Source organism: Pleurodeles waltl, chromosome 12, assembly GCF_031143425.1.
Source record: "Pleurodeles waltl isolate 20211129_DDA chromosome 12, aPleWal1.hap1.20221129, whole genome shotgun sequence".
Taxonomy (NCBI): Eukaryota; Metazoa; Chordata; class Amphibia; order Caudata; family Salamandridae; genus Pleurodeles; species Pleurodeles waltl.
Window position 1 is genome coordinate 704,088,126 of NC_090451.1, and position 22,974 is coordinate 704,111,099.

General features: G+C 47.3%; 1 protein-coding gene across 1 annotated transcript in view; it reads left to right on the forward strand.

The window, feature by feature from the left end:
- Positions 1 to 848: 848 nt before the first annotated feature.
- The window catches only part of MEPCE (methylphosphate capping enzyme), a 48,911-nt gene continuing 26,785 nt past the window's right edge, over positions 849 to 22,974 (forward strand). The window contains exons 1-3 of the mRNA XM_069216134.1: positions 849 to 2,576; positions 11,145 to 11,363; positions 12,696 to 12,822. Of these exons, the coding sequence (XP_069072235.1) occupies positions 1,326 to 2,576; positions 11,145 to 11,363; positions 12,696 to 12,822 (1,597 nt within the window). The 5' untranslated portion in view covers positions 849 to 1,325. The remainder of the gene's footprint in view (positions 2,577 to 11,144; positions 11,364 to 12,695; positions 12,823 to 22,974) is intronic.

Sequence of the window (22,974 nt, forward strand, 5' to 3'; positions counted from 1 at the left end):
GTATGAACCCAAGGTATGTATAAAGGAAGAGTTTGGAAGAGAAGTAATAATAAATTAAATTTGAACCTCTTGGATGGTATATATAAAATTATATATATATAAATGTGTGGTGCAAATAAAGGTAGCTAGGAGATGGTTCTGAATAAACCTGGCAGGAACGGCAGACAAGAGACAGTGTATGAAAAGCGGACAACAGGTGAAACTGCCATGCTCAGGGCTCAATCAAACGACAACAGACGACAGGCTAACGTCCGGCGGAAATGGACGCGAGGCTTCAAAAAAATACAAGTCCCGGCGAGCCGCGCGCCGGGCGAGGACCCGTCGCTCAGACGTCGTCACGTGCTGGCTTCCCTTTCTAACCCTCCCACTTCGCATTTTTCGCAAAAGAAATGCGCAAATGGGCTTCACGCGGCTTGTTGTTTTTGTAGAAATATCGGTTATTGGACGTTGCGCGTGGTCTGGGGACGAAATCTGACTTATAGTCGTTTTTTGGTGTCCGTTGTAGTGCCAGCAGCATCCTGGTGTTTATTTACACACCATGACTCGTCTTACCAGAATGGTTTATATTATTCATTGCACACCATCTATGAGAACACTCTGCTTGTTACCAGAAAAAGCATTCTAGAAATCATGTAACGTAAACATCCAATAAGGCATTTTGAGAAGTGACCTAAGGGGCTTAAAGGGTGGAAGCGAAGCGACGCACCTCCCTCGCAGCTGATTGGGGGAGGCGGATTCCGAGGCGCTGCTCCTCGTGCACCTTCCGCGCCTCTATTGGTCAGCAAATAAAAGGCCCCGCCCCTCCGCCCTCTTCTATATATAGGCCTTACGGAGGGCACAGCACTTCAGATAGCGCTCGGAGCGGGAGTGCTTGGGCGTTTAGTGAGGAGTGAGGGGAGTTAGTGGGGCGCGCGTGTAGAGGCGGGGCTCTAGTTGACGCTCGCGACGTCACGTGGCGGCGACACTAGTGACGCTGAGGCGAAGCGTGTGAGGAGCGAGGCGGACTTTAGAGCGGTCTTCAACGGCGCCTTCGGCAGGCAGGTCGCTTCGGGGTTTTTTAATTTAATTTACGATAGTTGGATTAGTGGGTGGTGGGGAAAAGAAGTGTTCGTTGTGTCGGGGCGCTGAGTTGACATATGGTAATGAGGGGGCGTGGCGTATAACAGTAGGCGGCCGGAAAGGGGTAGAATGCGTCCGCCCCCTCTGCTCAGCTATTGGCAGAGGGAGCGTGAGTGACTGAAGGCGCGCTTGCAGAGAGCGTCCGGCGCGCGCGGGGGTGAGGCCTTCGTTGCAGGCGCGAGGCGCCGCTCGCGCACCCATGCCAGATGCAGGCAATGATAGAAACGCCTAGCGAGAAGAAGGCCGTGGGCGGGGCCAGCCCCGCTGGGGCGCGCGCTCCTGGCCCCGCCCCCGCCTTCTGCCTGGCCCCGCCCCCGCGTGCTAAAGAGGGCGACGGCGGCGGCCGCCCGCGCAATGGCTTCCAGGCGCCGAAGCCCGGGGCCGGGCCCGCAGGGGGCAAGCGGCGGAACAGCTTCCACGTGGGGAGCTTCAAGCACCCCGGGGGCCCCTTCGGGAAGCGGCGGCGCCGCGCCAACTCGGACTGCGAGCCGGTGCTGCCCTCCAACTTCCTGCTGGGCGGCAACATCTTCGACCCGCTGAACCTGAACAGTCTGCTGGACGAGGAGGTGAACCGGGCGCTGAACGCCGAGACCCCGCGCAGCTCCCCGCTGCCGCGCCGGGGCCGCGACCCGGTGCAGATCCTGGTGCCCCGCGACATCACCGACCCGCTGAGCCTGAACCTCGGCACCGACGGCGAGGTGCTGGTCTCCCCGCTGCGGACCGGGGGCCGCAAGAGGCACCGGCACCGCCACCACCCTGCGGCACCGGCCGAGGGCTCCGGGGCGGCCGACAGCCCGCCCGCGGAGACCCGCGCACCCCCCGCGGAGGCGGCCCCCGCCGCGACCCCGCTGCCCTACGAGCTGAACACGGTCATCAACTGCAGGGACGAGATGATGCAGCCCGTGGTGGGCGCGGGGGCCGGCGCAGCCAGCATTCGCCACCGCAAGAGGAAGCACGGCTCCAGCCGCGCCAGCTGCGAGCCCGCGGAGGGGCGGCGGCGGGGCGGCAGCCCGGAGCGGGGAAGGGGCGCCGCCGCCCAGCGCCCGCAGGGCGCCCCCAGGCCCGGCCAGAAGAAGTTCCAGTACGGAAACTACTGCAAGTACTACGGGTACCGCAACCCCGGGCGCGGCGAGGACCCCCGGCTGCGGGTCTTCAGGCCGGAATGGTTCCAGGGCAAGGAGGTGCTGGACCTGGGCTGCAACGTGGGCCATGTGACCCTGAGCATCGCCCGGCAGTGGGGCGCGGCGCGGGTGGTGGGGCTGGACATCGACGGGCGCCTGGTGCACGCCGCCCGCCAGAACGTGCGCCACTACCTGTCCGACGAGCTGCAGCGGAGCCGGGACCGGGCCGGCGGCTTCCCGGCCTCCCTGGTGGCCAGCCGGGGGCCCATCGCCGCCCCGCAGCTGCTGCAGGAGGGCCCGGCACAGGGCTTCCCGCACAACCTCCTCTTTGTCACGGTAAGAACAGTAGCTCACAGAGGACGTGTATTTAATCACTTTATAGAAAATGCCAAGCTACTGTTACTTAAAATGTGGTGTAATAGTATAAATGTGTAAATATTGAATTTAGTTGGCAATGCTATGCCCACAGAAGGGCGAGTTGTTAGATTGACTTTTAAACTGTTTGCTTTACTTTGCCGTTTACGAAATGAAGATCGCTCTGTGTAAAGTTCACGTATAAGGGGAACTCCTCTCTTTATGTTGTACTTAAAGTAGCATTTGGTAGACTCGGGTTACAATATACAATTCCCCTGTGTTAATGGAAGCTGCCACAGGCCTCCATATCGCCGGGAGTAAAGACCTCCTTTGCGAGACACGGGGAGAAGGGGCGTTGTGAAGCTTGCATTACATCTGAGTGTATGGATTGTACCCTCCAACGTGCAGCTGACTTAGTAGTGCTGCGCCCCTTGTCTTACTGTAGTGTTTGCACCCTAGTGTCCAGCTTCAGGGGGTATTTAATGTGTTCTACCCCTGAATCTGTTTTCTTACGGATAGCTGCGGGCGGGTGCATTTAGTAGTTTCTGAAGAGGTGTTTAGCGGATTTCACGTGCGGCTTAGGGACGCGCAGGCTTATTTTTAAGAGACGTGTACAAACATTTTTTGATTTAGAACAATTATTCTCCCGTCTAGTACCAGCCCCAATCTGCGTTCTTCACCTTTCCACTGCCCTGCATGTCCTATATTTTATCATATTGCAGACTGACTACTTAAATCTGCAGCTCACGCCCCCATCTTAGAGACTGAGGCACGGTCCTGATCATGTCACCGGCGTGTCTGCATCACTTGTTTAACCAGGTTCCCTCATTGTTTGCTCTGTGTAATCTTGGTCCTCTCTGTTTGCCGATGTAAAGCAGGTTAACTGGCATTTTAATTGCTCCAGGGGGAGGGCGGGGCTGGAGTGTCGCGGGATGTGACGGATATAGCCAGTGGGGGATACACAGGATATCTGCAGCTCACAGTATAGTGAGGGGGTGGGAGTGGTCTATAATCGCGAGTCAATTTTTACTGGCGTGGGCACTTAACACTTTTTCGCTTGTTCCTACTCGTGGACGTCACTTGCTGTGTTACACATGTAGGAAACGATAGCATACTGCTGTACGTTGGCAGCGCACACTGCCTGGTAACTGTTGTGTGAAAGGTCTGCACTACTGTCTATGCTCTGTTCTCGCTTTGGGGACACCTGTTGTGGTTTCTGTCTATAACTTGTGTCCTTTGTAAAGCTTGAATTATGCCCAAGCTGTACTCGCTGGGGGGCAGTGGTTACTGCCACAACCTGTCCAGTAGCTGGCTGTAGGTTTCACATGTGCTCTGCTGGTGAAGATGTCTGTGTGGAGTTAACTTTCACCAAGCGTCAGTCAAACTACAGCCTCTTCGATACAGAGTCTAGATTTTGGGCCCTCCCACATGCATTGTACTTGCACACAGGTGATTGTAAAACATTTTTACTACTCTTTGCCTATTCACGCCAGAGTGTCAACTTCCTTTCCGAGATTTTTGTAAACTTTGATTTTCTGGCATGCATATGGCTATCTCCGGTGGCCCTCCTGCAGTTCTGCTCCCAGTGGCATAACACCTGTTTGCTTTACAAATTTGGTGTACCATAACATATTTTGTGGGCGCACTTTTTATTCTTTAGGAGCAGTTTGCCTCGGTGGCAGCCTGACCGTTCGCCACAAGTCTGTCAGTGCATGGTAGATTTACTAAGCCTGCTTAGGCCTTTTGTACTCGGCACTTGGTGTTCTTTCATCTCTAAAGTAATTCAACATGTTTGGCTCCAAATAAAGCCAGATCCTTCGGTGCCACTAGGTGTGGTATGCTTCATATGGGGGTCGCCCCTTCACGAGATGCGCTCATGAGCTTTGTGGAAAGGTGTGCTTTACGGATGTTATAATTACTAAAAAATTATTACTTTTGTGTACTGTCCATTAGCGCTTCATTTCCTAGATATAATGTTCAGTGCAGGAAACCGGCTGTGGCACAGCAGACGTACCAAAAGCGTAAATTTGCTAAGCCCTTGCTCTGCAAGTGTCTGTCCTGCCATACATCTGAAGCAGTGCCTCATCACTCATCTAACACTTGCCCCCATTTTTCAATTTCTGCTCAAGACACGTTACCAGCTCTTTTTCCTCATCTTAGTACACATGCAAACTACCACTCCTACCTTATGTCCGTCCCCATTCTTCAGCTGCAGACGTCTTTCACCTTCTAAAAGAGGCCAGTCAAAAGGTAGAATAGCGTTAAGTTGCATGGTTACATGGTTGCATGTCTTCTAGTCTCTACAAATCTTTTTTAAATACTGAGTGTACCCAATACTAGACAATGGTAGGACTCCCCATACTAATAAACGTGCCTATATTCCGCTGGATAAAGATTTATAGTTTTATTACATATGTTCTACCTTAACTGCCATCTGTTCAACTCTACATGAAAGTGCCTATGACGTATTAATAATTAAAGACCTAAATAGTTAAATCTCTATTTCTTTTTTGTGAAATTGTGATGCAGAGGGAAACAGCCTTTATTACATCCCTTCCATCTCTCCCCCCTTACAATCAGAACTGATAATATGGTACATCTTATTTAAAAGATGGAGAAACCTCTGTTGTACCATCCTAAATGGGTGTTTTTGTTCTCCTGCAGCCTTTACACACATCAGAGTAGTTATATTAACTACTTCGCCTCCTATGCTATTGCCAAATTAGTGGAGGATATATAATACGTATTCATAGCCTATTTAGTGACCATAATATTCTTAGTCTGTTACTAAAAAGTAACCTTTCCTCAATACAAACTTGAAATTGTAAGGACCTGGACTTTAACTATAATGGGTAATCTGGTTGAATTTATAGCACACACGCAAAATTATCAGTGACAACTCCTTGAAAGGTCAGTAAGTAACATTCACGAATAGTGGGAATGTGTTAAATTATTTCACTTAATACATAGGATGCTTCATTCAAAACGATCAGCCTAAGCATGCTAAGCTAAGTTTTATAGTTGAATAAAGAAATCAAACTAATAAGGCGACAGTACGACTGGGAAACAAAGGATAGAAGTAGAAGATTCTCTTTTAAAAAGGACAAACTCAAGTTGCGAATAAGGAAGGAGGAGGCTGAAGTAAACTTGATTGCATAGAGGAATGCTGCTATTACTAAAAAAGACCTCCAAAGTTTAGTCTATTTCTAAAGGTTATGAGAATCGTAAATCTACTGCCCCTCCGATAGCAGAGGCAAATTAGAGAGAGGATACACTTGTCCTAGAAACGTAAAATCAGGAAACGGAGCTATCGGAGTTGTACCACAGTACAACTAATAACACAGAACAAGTTTGGCTCTCCGTCCCTTGTTGAGATCAAAGCGTTTATAAGGTCAATGCAGCCCTCTGGAGCAATGAGTACTGAAGAGGTCCCTATCACAATAGTTCAACTTAAGCCCCAGCTCTGGGCAAGATTTTTCTATCCAGTTATCTTTTTACTATTCACAAGGTAGAGTTCTGGCCTCTGGAGTGGGAGTGTTAGTCCACCTATATATATAAAAAGAGAAAAATCTCTACCTATCGTTAACTGGCAACTGGTAACTTTTTTGCTACAAGTATTCTTGCGCATTTAACCTCCTGGGTTAAGGTCAACTCCATGCTTCCTTTGGAACAAGCAGGTTTCAGAAAGGAACATCAATCAGATAAGTTTTTAATTATGCAAATTATAAATAAAAATATGTACGGCTCAGGAGCGGAGTAGTACATGTTACATTTATACATTTCTAAACTGCTTTGTACTGGGGACATCAGCAAATCTTATGGGGGACAGTATAAGTTGTTGCGCCAAACCAGTTATTTGGATCATACCACTGCACTCTTCATTTTTCTCAAGTTCTCTTAGAGGAAAGCAGTGTCTGCATTCAGAATTCCTTACTACAAATACATTGAAACAAGGTTGTCTGTTGGCACCATTTTTTTTTCTATATCTATAACTTGCCTATGACACTATTGAATGCTGATGGCTTTGCACCCAAACTGGGAAGGGCATTTGATCCCTTGTCTTTACATTGATTTAGTGGTGATGGGCCTCTCTCCGAAAGGTCTAAATCATTACACAATGCTTGCCCACTTGAACAGTAACATATCTAAATCTCAACCTTCGTTTCCTAGGGGTAAAAATCTGGTTTAAAACAACAAAATCTCTTCGTCCCTGGATCAACATCATGTAGCGCGGGTAAAAAAGTGCTATTTTTTGGGAAACATCTTATCCTACTCACTTTGTGACTGAGACCATATCCGCAATATCAGTTACCCACAAGGGTGTTAGTGGCCTTTTATAATGCAGTGAGCCAGTGCCTCTTCACTTACTGCTTACCAAACAGATTCCTGCTACCCTTCTGTACACTATGTAATGTACAGAGTTCTCTAAAAGGTATTTCCTTGATGAGTCAGAAGGGCTAATCCAAGGACGTCTGGTTTCTTCAAACAACTCTACATCAGTGGCAGCCTTAAGGCTCAAATTTAGTCTTAAGAATGCCTTTGCACAGGGCCTTGGGTGTTGTGTGGAGGGCTTACTGTCTAGTACAGTGTGGAATCCACCCTAAAACTAGCATTCAGGCATTTTTAGCATACTAAACACATCTAAATTCTTCAAAAAATACATTTGTACTGTGCAGTTGCTTGAGCTTGACCCCCTGACCTTATTGTATAACTACCACACACTATATTTAAAAATACCGTTGTAGGAAGTTGGCTCTGTATGTGCTATTTCAAAGTAAGGAATAGCATGCACAGAGTCCAAGGGTTCCCCTTAGAGGTAAAATAGTGGTAAAAATAGATAATACTAATGCTCTATTTTGTGGTAGTGTGGTCGAGCAGTAGGCTTATCCAAGGAGTAGTGTTAAGCATTTGTTGTACATACACATAGACAATAAATGAGGTACACACACTCAGAGACAAATCCAGCCAATAGGTTTTTATATAGAAAAATATCTTTTCTTAGTTTATTTTAAGAACCACAGGTTCAAATTCTACATGTAATATCTCATTCGAAAGGTATTGCAGGTAAGTACTTTAGGAACTTCAAATCATCAAAATTGCAGGTATACTTTTCAAGTTATTCACAAATAGCTGTTTTAAAAGTGGACACTTAGTGCAATTTTCACAGTTCCTAGGGGAGGTAAGTATTTGTTAGGTTAACCAGGTAAGTAAGACACTTACAGGGCTTAGTTCTTGGTCCAAGGTAGCCCACCGTTGGGGGTTCAGAGCAACCCCAAAGTCACCACACCAGCAGCTCAGGGCCGGTCAGGTGCAGAGTTCAAAGTGGTGCCCAAAACACATAGGCTAGAATGGAGAGAAGGGGGTGCCCCGGTTCCGGTCTGCTTGCAGGTAAGTACCCGCGTCTTCGGAGGGCAGACCAGGGGGGTTTTGTAGGGCACCGGGGGGGACACAAGCCCACACAGGAATTTCACCCTCAGCAGCGCGGGGGCGGCCGGGTGCAGTGTAGAAACAAGCGTCGGGTTTGTAATGGAAGTCAATGGGAGATCTAGGGATCTCTTCAGCGCTGCAGGCAGGCAAGGGGGGGATTCCTCGGGGAAACCTCCACTTGGGCAAGGGAGAGGGACTCCTGGGGGTCACTTCTCCAGTGAAAGTCCGGTCCTTCAGGTCCTGGGGGCTGCGGGTGCAGGGTCTCTCCCAGGCGTCGGGACTTTAGGTTCAAAGAGTCGCGGTCAGGGGAAGCCTCGGGATTCCCTCTGCAGGCGGCGCTGTGGGGGCTCAGGGGGGACAGGTTTTGGTACTCACAGTATCAGAGTAGTCCTGGGGTCCCTCCTGAGGTGTTGGATCGCCACCAGCCGCGTCGGGGTCGCCGGGTGCAGTGTTGCAAGTCTCACGCTTCTTGCGGGGAGCTTGCAGGGTTCTTTCAAAGCTGCTGGAAACAAAGTTGCAGCCTTTCTTGGAGCAGGTCCGCTGTCCTCGGGAGTTTCTTGTCTTTTCGAAGCAGGGGCAGTCCTCCGAGGATGTCGAGGTCGCTGGTCCCTTTGGAAGGCGTCGCTGGAGCAGGATCTTTGGAAGGCAGGAGACAGGCCGGTGAGTTTCTGGAGCCAAGGCAGTTGTCGTCTTCTGGTCTTCCGCTGCAGGGGTTTTCAGCTAGGCAGTCCTTCTTCTTGTAGTTGCAGGAATCTAATTTTCTAGGGTTCAGGGTAGCCCTTAAATACTAAATTTAAGGGCGTGTTTAGGTCTGGGGGGTTAGTAGCCAATGGCTACTAGCCCTGAGGGTGGGTACACCCTCTTTGTGCCTCCTCCCAAGGGGAGGGGGTCACAATCCTAACCCTATTGGGGGAATCCTCCATCTGCAAGATGGAGGATTTATAAAAGTTAGTCACCTCAGCTCAGGACACCTTAGGGGCTGTCCTGACTGGCCAGTGACTCCTCCTTGTTTTTCTCATTATTTTCTCCGGCCTTGCCACCAAAAGTGGGGCCTGGCCGGAGGGGGCGGGCAACTCCACTAGCTGGAGTGTCCTGCTGGGTTGGCACAAAGGAGGTGAGCCTTTGAGGCTCACCGCCAGGTGTGACAATTCCTGCCTGGGGGAGGTGTTAGCATCTCCACCCAGTGCAGGCTTTGTTACTGGCCTCAGAGTGACAAAGGCACTCTCCCCATGGGGCCAGCAACATGTCTCGGTTTGTGGCAGGCTGCTAAAACTAGTCAGCCTACACAGATAGTCGGTTAAGTTTCAGGGGGCACCTCTAAGGTGCCCTCTGGGGTGTATTTTACAATAAAATGTACACTGGCATCAGTGTGCATTTATTGTGCTGAGAAGTTTGATACCAAACTTCCCAGTTTTCAGTGTAGCCATTATGGTGCTGTGGAGTTCGTGTTTGACAAACTCCCAGACCATATACTCTTATGGCTACCCTGCACTTACAATGTCTAAGGTTTTGTTTAGACACTGTAGGGGCACAGTGCTCATGCACTGGTACCCTCACCTATGGTATAGTGCACCCTGCCTTAGGGCTGTAAGGCCTGCTAGAGGGGTGTCTTACCTATACTGCATAGGCAGTGAGAGGCTGGCATGGCACCCTGAGGGGAGTGCCATGTTGACTTACTCATTTTGTTCTCACTAGCACACACAGGCTTGTAAGCAGTGTGTCTGTGCTGAGTGAGGGGTCTCTAGGGTGGCATAAGACATGCTGCAGCCCTTAGAGACCTTCCTTGGCATCAGGGCCCTTGGTACTAGAAGTACCAGTTACAAGGGACTTATCTGAATGCCAGGGTGTGCCAATTGTGGATACAATGGTACATTTTAGGTGAAGGAACACTGGTGCTGGGGCCTGGTTAGCAGGGTCCCAGCACACTTCTCAGTCAAGTCAGCATCAGTATCAGGCAAAAAGTGGGGGGTAACTGCAACAGGGAGCCATTTCTTTACAACCGTCAAATATGCCACATCAAGTACGGGGTTTTCCATTGTTTTTGCGTCCTGCCATTTAAACAGTAGACTTGTCACACTGAACAAATCGGTGATCTTTAAACAGTCAACCTTCTTTAGCTTCGAACCTCCCACATAGGGTAAGGCACTTCTACATTCTGTTAAGATTACATAGAACACCACTTAGAGTCCTATCCTCCAAACGGGATAGATCCTCTAGCACCTGTTATATTTGCCAAGTGGAGGTGCCGATGCTTAAGCATGTATTATTTGTCTGTCCCAGTTTAGGTACTTTGCGGAAAATATGGCTAAAACCCTTCTATTTGATCTTTAATATTCACTCAGCCAAAGAGGCCTTGGAATTATTGTATAATGCACCTAATGATTTAATCTGTTTTTGAACTTGATTTTTTTTACATTTTAAAATCTATATAGTTACTTTTATGCATTGCAGGTTGTAGGATGAATTAACTTAAGTAACTTATTTTTTTACTTTGGAGGTCCTTTATACAAATTTTACTATAACATAAGTGGTTCCTACAGCGTAGCAGACCATGATGATAAATATTTAACTTTATGGTTGATGGGCAGAGGGCTTGTTGTTTTACCCCTCTACAGATTACCTTTTTACTATGAATCTTAAGTACGTGCTTTTTTTCCTGCTCCTTTCAGAAGGTAATGGTATCATGCTTTGGGGAAAGTAATAAAATCGGCTGCTCCTAAGATATCCCTCTTTCACTATATGATGCGCATTATAGGAATTATATTGTGAAAAGATAATGCAGCGTTTTAGTTGCAATAATTCATATAGAAGTTAATTTTTTAGTTGCATTTTGTATCTTGAAAATATTGTTTGCGATTAAATATGTAACATATGCTTCCTGGGAAGTATTGTGAATGTCTCACATTTTATAGATGTTCTTTCATTTTCATATTTTTTTTACATCTGCATCTACACCTCCAAGTTGCGACTCGTTAAATTGATTCAATTGATAGATTTGTGATCCTTATCTGGTGCCGATTGAGTCCTTTTAAGGTAGTGTCTTAGGGAATTGCCTAACAAAGAGATACTTTACCCGGAGTACATATTACTACTATAATCAGATGCTATATTTTTACTTTCTAGGGTAACTATGTACTAGAGCGAGACGAGCTTCTGGAAACACAGAACCCAGAGTATGATGTCATTCTGTGCCTAAGTATGACTAAGTGGGTTCACTTAAACTGGGGGGACGAGGGGCTGAAACGCATGTTCAAGCGCATCTACAGACATCTGCGTCCCGGAGGCCTCCTGCTCCTCGAGCCACAGTCCTGGTCCTCCTATGGGAAAAGAAAGAACTTAACGGTACGTTCTACTGGTTACTGAGCCTTGAAGGGCTTATCACTTCTGAAATCTGTTGTTATGGTAATGATAAAATAAACAGGATATCTTCTGGGTGCAGCTGTTATGTTTTAGCCATCTTCACTCCTAATATCATATGTTTCTCCATTGCAGGTGTCCCCATCCTTCTGGCTTAGTATTTTAAACAAGTGTGCATAGTTAGTGAGAATTGCAGGTGCACGCACAATGAGTTTATACAACTCGATTGTACAAAACACCTGCATGTAGAAAATACTGATGCTGGGGGGCAGCTATCTGATTCCTTTCTAAAAGGAGGGTCCTGTCCAGGCTCTTATTGAAGGAAGTAACATAATACACTATTTCTTTCAACCACTTCAAACTAACAGGGGGGGGGGGGGGCAGAAGGGTTGGGTTGGAGGGAATGTGCTGCAAAAGTAATTAAATTGACCTGACGCTAATAACAGTGATGTAGTTTTTAAAGCTCGATTTAGGAGCACCGGCAGAATATTGTCGCCATGATCTATTAATCGGCAATTGTACTAAGTGAAATGGTGGGGTTTGTGGTATGCTCAAAAAATTAGTAGCCTGGGTTGCTGATTGTACAGACAGTGTATTATTGCAAAAGAAACATTAAATGCGACCAGTGTGATGCTTGCCAGCAGAGGGGTGTCAATGCCAGGTGTCATAAACACTCCACAAACGTTTTGGTAACTGGGGGCTTTCCCCTCAGGCAGGAGAGTGCACCCCCTTATAGTAATGCACTGTTAACGTATTACTGAGTCGAATAGCAAGTCCATGAGAAATAACATCTGCCGTTTCCTCCTATCTACTTTTGTTGTACTCCCTTACCTTTAAAGTGTACATTCTTTCTACATTGAACATTTGGACTCGAACTTCTAAATTGGTCCTTTGTACGCACTTGAATTTAAATTGGGTTAAACGCCTTTGATTCATACAGCCTTCACCTTCATATATTTATCAAAATCTGCAATGTTTTTTCTTTTCTTGCTATGTGAAAGTATTTAGCCTTTCCGAGTTGTTTCATGCCTTCATTATTTTCCTATTCCCAAGCTAATAGCTTTACTGATATTATCGTTTTAAATTCCCCTTTACCCCACCTTTGAGTTAAAACATACATTTTGCTTCTTTGGTCACCTTTTCCTGGGGTAAAACGTGCCTTTCAGTGTCATGATAAAAAAAAAAAAAAAGAAATGACTGAACATGGGTAAATACTGCTTATCCTAAGTTTCTTAACAAGTCATCTATATCCTTAGGGACGTGGAACTATTCTACATTAGAACTTTATTATATATATATATATATTTGTCCATGCAGGAAGCCATCTATAAAAATTACAGTCGAATACAGTTTAAGCCGGAGCAGTTCACATCCTATTTGGTGTCACCAGAGGTCGGCTTTGCCAGGTACGAGTTGGTGGGAACTCCACAGAGCACAACAAAAGGTAAGTTTTAGAAGTGGACCTGTTTTTAACCATGAAGGAAAGCTCCAATTTTTTTTTTTACATAACAATTGCTTACTTTTCCCACCAAGTAACACTAATGTGTACATATGCAAGACCCAAAAGATTAACAACGTCCCTACTCAAAATATTACAAGATGACCTATCAACAAAGCTAAAGTGGTGGTATTTAAATGTTTGGATGTTTTACATGTTTTTGTCTTCAAATATGGTAAAACAGTGACTAAATACAATAGTATACATATATGCACAATATCTTCTTCAAAAGGAAAAATAATGGAAGTGAAGTGCTGGCATGTGTACTGCATAGCTATACCATTAAAATGCACACTAATTTTATGGCATCAATTTTCCAGTCACATCATACCCCCAGAGGTGACAAATTATTATTTTTGACTCTTGACCACAAAATATTTGAACACAGAGCTTTGCCATATTTGTCTAATTTTGTCTTTAAAATAACATTTCAAGAGCTGTTCAAATCCACCTCAATTGAGGTGCCTTAGGCCTAGAAGTTGTGGTGGTGGTTATTTTCTTATTTGAAAGTTATACAAAATTCTACTCTCATGTCCAATTTCCTCTGGTCATTGTAGAGTGCCCTATCAGTGACAACAAAAAACTGCCCATTCTGATGGATACAACTACCTGTGGATTCCTCACTTATTGAATTCTCCCCTGCGCCACCTTTCGACGGAAATCTTCTTACTAGCTTCCGCATGTTGACGAGGACGCCACAATTGCCCACACTACGCATACTGACGTCATACAGGCAATAAAAGGTCCTCACCAACGTGCCACATGAATTCTGCATAACAGTATGTGCCTAGTACAACTAATCACCCTACATGTATCCAGGTGTTGAACATCCTCAGTACTACTGGTCGCATAGTTTAAAGCAAAAAATAGAGCAGGTCAGTCTGGCTGCTTGGCTTACAGTCTGCAGACAACATTATAACATTAAGGGGGGGGAAATAAATGTCTGTTTAGCTCAATACCTTCCTCTTGATTTGGGAACTATCCAAGAGGTAGATCAGAAAAGTGCAGAAGAGAAGACTACATTCCTGTTTCCTGTAGAGCTCTTTTGCATATTTTGGGTTGAAAGCGCTGCAAACTGATGCATGAACCACCTTTTAAAATAAATAGCACCTTCAACGCCAAAACACCCTCAGTCCAGCACTATCTTCTGCTTCTTGCAGGCATGCCGTGGATTGGCTCTGTTGTCTTAGTACCACACTTGTAAGTCTGGGTTCTCTAGGGTGTACTCACCAATTACTCTTGACACTTGCAGTTAGTCGGTTTTCTATTCCAACACCTTAAAGGCAAGTTTCTTTTGTGATTGTCACCCGCACCACTTTACTTAATCTCTAAGATCTGAGCAGCTGAAGTCGCACATCGTCCTCCTCTTGCCATCTAACTCTAGTCCTAAGCAGGCACCATAGAAAATAAGTGGGGTGTTCAGAGGCAGCAGTATATCACAACAGTGTAAAAAACTGTTAGGTCATTTTTTTTACTAATATACATACCTGATCTGGTATCAGGTTCAGGTCTTTGTTCTAAAGAACTTGGTCAAGAAGTGCCTTCTTTCCAGAAAGCAAAATTAATTTACTCATGTTCCTTTCTAGTACAGAAAAAAAGAAATAAAACTATTTCACCCACTCTGTTTTCGACACTGAGAAATTTACGAGCATTGGAAACTTTTATTATGATATTGGTATTTTTAATTCACTCTTTGGCCTTCATTAGCTTAACTCTCCTGCCAGTATGTTCCTCTGTGCCTTTCGTTGAACATTTTTTGAGTAATTTTCTTTGTATTGGGAGTCACTTGCATATGCAGGCCAACTGGATTAAAGTTTATCACTAGGTTTACAAACTCTGCAAATATTTCCTCTCAATATATCAAACCATGGAGCATAATCCTCTGTTGGCAAACAACCTAAGTATCCTCTTTCTAGGTTGGTCCCCCCCAACCTCTTTTTTTGCTTGTCAGTGTGCTTGACTGTATTCCCTGGGATCCTGCTAACCAGGACCCCAGTGACTCTGCTCTCGCCTTTTAATTTGGTTGCTGGTAACTTTCTTCCCACAGTTGGCATACCGGTGCCCCTTTATAAGTCCCTAATTTATGGTAGCTAGGTACCCAGGTCAGTGGTGTTCCAGGGGATCCCAATGGACTGTAGCATATTTCTGCTGGATACTACTACCTGTGGATTCCTCACCTTATGAATTCATCCTTGCAAGCATTGGGGGTATTATTCCAACATGTTGGATACCAAACATGCCTATGCTTGCAGTTACCTTTGTGTTGCTGAACATAGGTATTTACTTGTGTAGTACACATGTAAAATGGTGTCCCACGCAGTCCCAAACTCTGGGAAATTAGACCTAGAGTTTGTGGGGTAACCTCTGATAGTACAGGGGTGCCCTCACACACAGGTGGCAGTCCTGCAGAACCCTTTGTTTGGGCTCCCTATGGGTGGCAAAGAACCAGTTAGTTACCTTCGGTAACGCTTTTTCTGGTGGATACACTAGCTACTGGTGGATTCCTCACCTTATAAATTCGTCCTAGCACCAGCATCCAACAAAGTCTTCTTCCTAGCTGTCCACGAGGGCGTCATAATGGCATGGCTCCACTTCACTGACGTCCACGTACCAATAAGACGTCCTAATTGGCGTACTGACGTCAGTTTTCCTTTTTTCCGTGCCTTAGGCGCCAACGTTTTCTCTTTTTGGCTAGGTGATTACTGTTGCGTTTTTTGGTGGTTACAATGTTGCCTCAGAAAAAGTCTGGTTTCAAGCCATGTAGAGAATGTGGGGGTCGGATGTCAGTGACCGACCCTCAATCAGCTTGTATTTGGTGCCTTAGTTCTGAGCATGATGTTAAAGGATGCTCATCGTGCAGAGTATCAATCCTAAGCCTCCAAAAGAGCACGAGGTGGAGCTTGTTCTGGCAAAAGCAAAAAAGGGCCATAAGGGGAATTCTTCCCATGCTTCACCCAAAAAGCATAAAAAGCGGCGTCAACTTGATTCACAGTGCTGTCATTACTCTTGGCGCTGGTCGGAGCAGAGCCAATAGAGGTCTTCTCGACGCCAGAAGACATGGGAGATTAGCCCTACTGTCACGCCTCAGCTCAGGAGTTCGGACTTGTCGCCTGCGCCATCTGTCTTCGAGGTTGCTCATCATAGCCCTCCATTTTTATCTGGTGTCGTGGGAGCCTGATGTACAGTGTAAGGAAATGCCTCCTTGGCATAGTTACCCCCTGACTTTTTGCCTTTGCTGATGCTAAGTTTTGATTTGAAAGTGTGCTGAGGCCTGCTAACCAGGCCCCAGCACCAGTGTTCTTTACCTAACCTGTACTTTTGTTCCCACAATTGGCACACCCTGGCATCATGGTTAGTCCCTTTTAACTGGTACCCCTGATGCCAGGGAAGGTCTCTAAGGGCAGCAGCATATCTTATGCCACCCTGGGGACCCCTCACTCAGCACACACACTGCTTGTCAGCTTGTGCGTGCTAGTGGGGATAAAAAGACTAAGTCGACATTGCACTCACCTCAGGGTGCCATGCCAACCTCACTGCCTATGCAGTATAGATAGGTCACCCCTCTAGCAGGCCTTACAGCCCTAAGGCAGGGTGCACTATACCATAGGTGAGGCCATAAGTGCATGAGCACTATGCCTCTACAGTGTCTAAGACAAACCTTAGACATTGTAAGTGCAGGGTAGCCATAAGAGTATATGGTCTGGGAGTCATGCACAAACTCCACAGCACCATAATGGCTACACTGAAAAATGGGAAGTTTGGTATCAAACTTCCAAGCACAATAAATGCACACTGATGCCAGTGTACATTTTATTGTGAAATACACCCAGAGGGCATCTTAGAGATGCCCCCTGAAACCTTAACCGACTACCAGTGTGGGCTAACTGGTTTTAGCAGCCTGCCACACACCAGACATGTTGCTGGCCACATGGGGAGAGTGCCTTTGTCACTCGGTGGCTGGTAACAAAGCCTGTACTGGGTGGAGATGCTTATCACCTCCCCCTGCAGGAACTGTAGCACCTGGCGATGACCCTCAAAGGCTCATCCCCTTTGTTACAGCACCCCAGGGCATTCCAGCTAGTGGAGTTGCCTACCACAGCCCCACTTGGCGGCAAGGTTGGAGGAGATCATGAGAAAAACGAGGAGTCACTGGCCAGTCAGGATAGCCCCTAAGGTGTCCTTAGCTGAGGTGATTAACTTTTAGAAATCCTCCATCTTGCAGATTGAGGATGCCCCCCAATAGGGATAGGCATGTGCCCCCCTCCCCTCTGGAGGAGGCACAAAGAGGGTGTAGCCACCCTCAGGGCTAGTAGCCATTGGCTACTAACCCCCAGACCTAAACACCCCCCTAAATTTAGTATTTAGGGGCTTCCCAGGAACTCAGATTCCTGCAACCTAAGAAGAGGACTGCTAAGCTGAAAAACCCTGCAGAGAAGACGCACACCAACTGCTTTGGCCCCAGCTCTACCGGCCTGTCTCCCCACTTCTAAAGACGCTGCTCCAGTGACGCTCTCCCCAGGGACCAGCGACCTCTGAAGCCTCAGAGGACTGCCCTGCATCTACAATGACCAAGAACTCCAGAAGACAGTGGCTCTGATCACCAAAGACTGCAACTTTGCAACAAAGGAACAACTTTGAAACAACTTGCTTTTCCTGCTGAAAGCGTAAGACTTAATACTCTGCAGCCGACGCCCCCGGCTCGACTTGTGAAGAACTATCACTTCTGGGAGGACTCCCCGGTGACTGAGACGGAGTAGCCAGAGTTGCACCCGCCCCCAAGCGACGTCTGCAGAGGCAGTTCCGAGGCTCCCCCTGACCGCCTGCTTCTAAGAACCTGACGCCTGGGAGAGAGACTGCACCTGCAGCCCCCGGGACCTGAAGGATCTGAACTCCAGTGCAGGAGTGACCCCCAGGAGGCCCTCTCCCTTGCCCAGGTGGTGGCTACCCTGAGGAGCCCCCCCCCCCACACACAGGGCCATTGGCATTTGATTTGGGCTCTCCGGCACTGCATAAGGCGGCTCCAGCCATGCCCTTTTGTCCTGCGGAGTGTGTCGGATCGGCGCCAATGGTATCCCCTGGTGGGAGTTCACCTGTGATGGTGGCTCCACCATCGCGTCAGCTGACGCCATCGCTGTGCTATTTAACATCGATGATGTCTCCTTCCATACCGGCTCGTTGCCTTCCTGCCAACCAACTCCGCGGAGGTCATCGTTGGACTCTGTGCCGGTGCTGGGTGAGGCCTAGGAGTCACCCATCTCTTCTGGGCCTTTCTGAGGTTTGAAGTCGCCGGTGTCGATGGATTCTTTATCGACGCCGGCTCTGGAGACACATCTCCGGTCTCGTAGGAAGGCTTTAAGACTTTTGGTGGAGGAAGAATATAGACAGCTGGAGGAAGGTGAGATTGAGCCTTTGGATGAATTCCATGGTCTTTCCACTGCAAGTGGGCTGGATACTTCCCCGGAGTGGGACATTGCATCTGAGGGGAATGGGGGGGAGGGGAGTTTACAGAAGAGGCCGCGTCTTTACTTACAGTGGTAAGGAACGCAGCAGAGTTTCTGGACTTGACTCCATCTGTGCCGTAGGTGAAAACTAACCTGCTCACCGAGGTATTGCATCCTTCGGCGTCCAGTGCTGAGCCTTTCAGTGACATCTGTGGCTACTAGGAGGAATGCCTGGTTAAGGTCCTGGTAGTGTGGCGCTCAAGGCTACTAATTATACCTGTGTGCTGGCCAGGTATGTCCACTCTCTTATGGACTCCGGTAAAGAGATGGCCAAGGATCTGCTACAGGAGATGCAAAGGTCACTTGGGTCTCTTTTTATAGATGCGCAGGCGGCTTCACAACAAATACAGTCTGGCCTGGACACGTCTGATTCAGTGGTCATGGGGGACATCTGTGGCGGAATGCCTAGTTAAGGTCCTGGATTTTCAGCAGACGTTCAATCCACGTTAATGGATCTACCATTCGATGGGGAACTGCTGTTTGGAGACAAGGTGGATTCTGCCCTTTAAAGATTTAAGGACTGTCAGCAACAGCTAAGTCTATAGGCTTGCAGACCTCTGCTGCAGCATCTTATCGACCTTTTCACAGGTTTAGGGGGGTTTAACCCGTAGCTCTGCCTTTCGGAGGTCCCAATACTTGGCCCATCAACCTGCCAATCCGCCCTATCATGTCTTTAGAGGGCCAGCCCAGCGTCCTTCTTCTTCATCCTCCTCTGGTGGACAACAGCAGAAGCAGCCCTAGTTTTCCCCACTTTATCGTCCATACTTCTCCTGTAGGGGGAAGATTGAGTCTTTTTTTTTTCTCCAAAAGTGGGAGTTGATTACAACAGACTCGTGGGTGTTAAGAATTGATGGAAAAAGGTTATGCTCTCCCCTTTCAGGAGTCTCCCCCCTCATTTTGTTCAAAAGACCATCTTCTGTTGCAACAGGAGGTTATGACCATGTTGTCAAAGGGCGCAATAGTTTGTGCTGTTGCAGAAAGGGGTCAGGGGTGGTGTTCAAGATATTTCCGGATTTCCAAAGTGGACGGTCGTCTAAGACCGATCCTAGACTTGGGGATTTTGAATTTGTTCCAGAACAGGAGAAATTCAAAATGCTGACCCTAGCTCAGGTACTATTGGTGTTGAACGACGGAGACTGGATGGTGTCTGTCAACTTCCAAGATGTGTACTTTCATATTACAATCAGATGGAAGTAGCGTTTTTTCCCTACCTACCTGGTTTTTCCCTACCAGGACATCCAGGCGTTGATTCCAAAGTTTCGAAATGGAGCGGTAGTTCCAGTCCTCAAGGTCTTACGCCTGCTAGGTCTGTTTGCTTCTTGCATCCTGTTGGTCACTCACGCTCGCTGGCATATAAGGGCTCTTCAGTGGTGCCTCCGCAGGAAGTGTTCCAGCACAAAGGGGATCTCCGGGATTCAATAAAGATCTCCAAGGACGCTGTAGCGGATCTTCATTGGTGGACAGTGGACGGCAACCTTTCCCAAGGAAAATCGTTTTCACTACCACCTCCTGTGGCCACAGTGATATCGGATGCTTCCACTCTAGGGTGGGGAGTTTATTTGGGGGACCTGGAGGTCAAGGGTCATTGGTCTCCAGCAGAACAGATGTTGCATATCAATCTGTTGGAGTTGCGGGCGGTATGTTTGGCGCTCAAGGCCTTCCTCCCTTCCCGGGCGGTCAGTTCAGGTCTTGGCAGACAACACTACCGCGATGTGGTATATAAACAAGCAGGGAGGAGTAGTGTTGTACCTTCTCTGCAGAGAGGCTCTGGTCCTGGGCTCAGGACCAACAGATTTGTTTAATAGCAAATCATTTGGCCGGAGTTCTGTATCTGCCGATGGTCTCAGTCGTCACTTCTAAGTAAATCACAAGTGGTGTCTCCATCCAGACCTGGTCCTCTACATCTTTGGGATGTGGGGTACGCCTCGGGTGGATTTATTTGCCACTCAAGAGAATGCGCATTGACCGTTCTGCAGCCTCCAGTATCCGTTGCAAGGAGCGTTGGGATGCGTTTCAGATGTCTTGGACTGGCCAGTTGCTTTACGCCCCCCCCCCCCCCCCCCCCCCCCCATACCCTTGATTCCTCGGGTTCGGAGGAAGGTTTGTCAAGACCGGGCCCAAGTCATCTTGGTGGCACAGGACTGGCGGAGAAGGGTATGGTATACAGACCTGCTTCAACTCTCAGTGCCCTCCGCTTAGTCTCCCACTCAGGGCAGACCTCCTCTCACAGTCACAGGGGCAGGTTCTACACCCCACCTCCAGAGCCTGCACCTTCATGTTGGTGATGGAACGGGGCAACCTGAGTTCCTTTTCTCTCCCACCAGATGTATTGGATGTTATTCTATCGTCCAGGCCACCCTCCAATAAATCCATTTATGCTAGTAGATGGGCAAAATTTGTGGTTTGGAGAGAATCTAATAGATACTTTGAAGGTCCACCTTTCAGATATTCTTTTGTTTGCTCTTGATTTAGCAAGTAAAGGCTGTACGGTAGCTACGGTTAAAGGCTATTTGGCTGCTCTGTCAGCTTTCCTTTGCCTGCCGAACCAGCCCTCTTTATTTAAATCTCCGATTGTTAATAGGTTCATTAAGGGTTTAGTTAAGTTTGCTCCCACGCCCTTTCACATGCGTCAGTGGGACTTGAATCTAGTATTGATGTTTCTGATGAGTTCGCCTTTCAAGCCTATGCATTCATGTCCGTTGAGATACTTGATCTTAAAGACTGTTTTCTTGATAGCGATTACTTCTGCTAGGAGGGTTGGGGAGCTTCAAGCCCTTTCTGTTAAACCTCTTTTTACCATGTTTGTCCCTGATAAAGTGGTGTTGAAAACCAGGGTGGCTTTTCTGCCAAAAGTTGTCACTCGTTCTCATAGGGCAGGCTATTACCTGTACGTCGTTCTACCCTTCTCCCCACCCCTCTAAGGATGAAGAGAGGCTCAATCGGTTGGACCCTAAGAGGGCACTGAGTTTATACCTGGAGAGGACAAAAGAATTTCGTCTGGATGATCAGCTGTTCATAGGGTATGTTGGACAGCAGAAGGGCAGGGCGGTCCAGAAACTTACAATCTTCCAGGTGGGTCATCCTGTGTATAAGAGTTTGTTACTCTGGCGAAGAAAGTTCCTGCTGAAGGTATCGGGCCCCATTCTCCTAGGGCTAAGTCCACTTCTTCAGCCCTAGTGAGATGAGTTGCATTAGTAGACATATGTAAAGCGGCAACTTGGGCGTTCCTCCATACCTTTGTAAAACATTGCTTGGACTCTGAAGTGAGGAGGGACAGTCATTTTGCTTGCTTGGTATTGCAAGATTTCTTGGTGTAATCAGTCGGGTACCCACCACCGAGTGCAGTACAGCTTTGGGACTCTATTCATAAGGTGAGGAATCCACAGGTAGCTGTATCCATCAGAAGAACAAGTTACTTACCTTCGGTAACGCTTTTTCTGGTGGATACACTAGCTACCTGTGGATTCTTCAGTCCCTCCCCGTTGCCTGCCTAATTTCAGTTATCTTGTAATGGTTGATTGTTGCTTATCCGGGGGGCAGGCGCTGTGTGTGTGTTTATGTATTTCTGTAAATATGTTTAATGGGAAATGTTGTTGTGTATATATTTTTTCTTTATGGTTTTTGATGGGTCGGTTCTTACCTGTTAAATGAGGTGCAATTGACGTCAGTACGCTGACCTTATTGGCACGTTGACGTCAGATGGAGTCACGTGGAGCTGTGCCATTATGACGTCCTCGTGGACAGCTAGGAAGACTTTCCGTTGGATGCTAGTGCAAGGACAAATTCATAAGGTCAGCAATCCACAGGTAGCTAGTGTATCCACCAGAAAAAGCGTTACCGAAGGTAAGTAACTTGTTCTTTGCCACCCATAGGGAGCCCAAACAAAGGGTTCTGCAGGACTGCCATTGCAGCCTGCATGAAAAGGTGCAAGCACCCTTTCACTGCCACTCTTCACTACACCAAGTAACTCATAAGTTACCCCTATGGCAGGCCTACCCAGAGGGCAGGGTGCAAAGTACCTGTGTGTGAGGGCACCCCTGCACTATCGGAGGTTATCCCACAAACTCTAGGCCTAATTTCCCCGAGTTTGGGACTGCGTGGGACACCATTTTACATGTGTACTACACAAGTCCATACCTATGTTCAGCAACACAATGGTAACTCCAACCATAGGCATGTTTGGTATCCAACATGTTGGAATAATACCCCCAATGCTTGCCATTACAGCCTTCTGACTGTTTCGGGGCAGCACACACATCAAGGCAGCTTCCTAAATGTCTTTTATGAAGCTAGCGTACTGTGCTGAAATAGACTTGACTATGCAATATGTGTAACTATCCAGGCATAATATAGTTTTGTCAAGACGTTTTAAATCTGGGTAGTGATCATTTCCTTCTTTTCAATGATCGATGTAAAAAAAAAAGTGACTGTTAGACTTCTAACAGTCTTGTTTTTGGAAATTTAGAGCCAGGCGGTCTCTGCCGGAGGAGGCAGATATTGGTAAAGAGTATTTGTGTAAAGTTTTTACCACTATTTTGTATATGGTGTTCCTTTCTCTTCCACGCATTACTTCACAACCATAGTTGATTGTATGTAA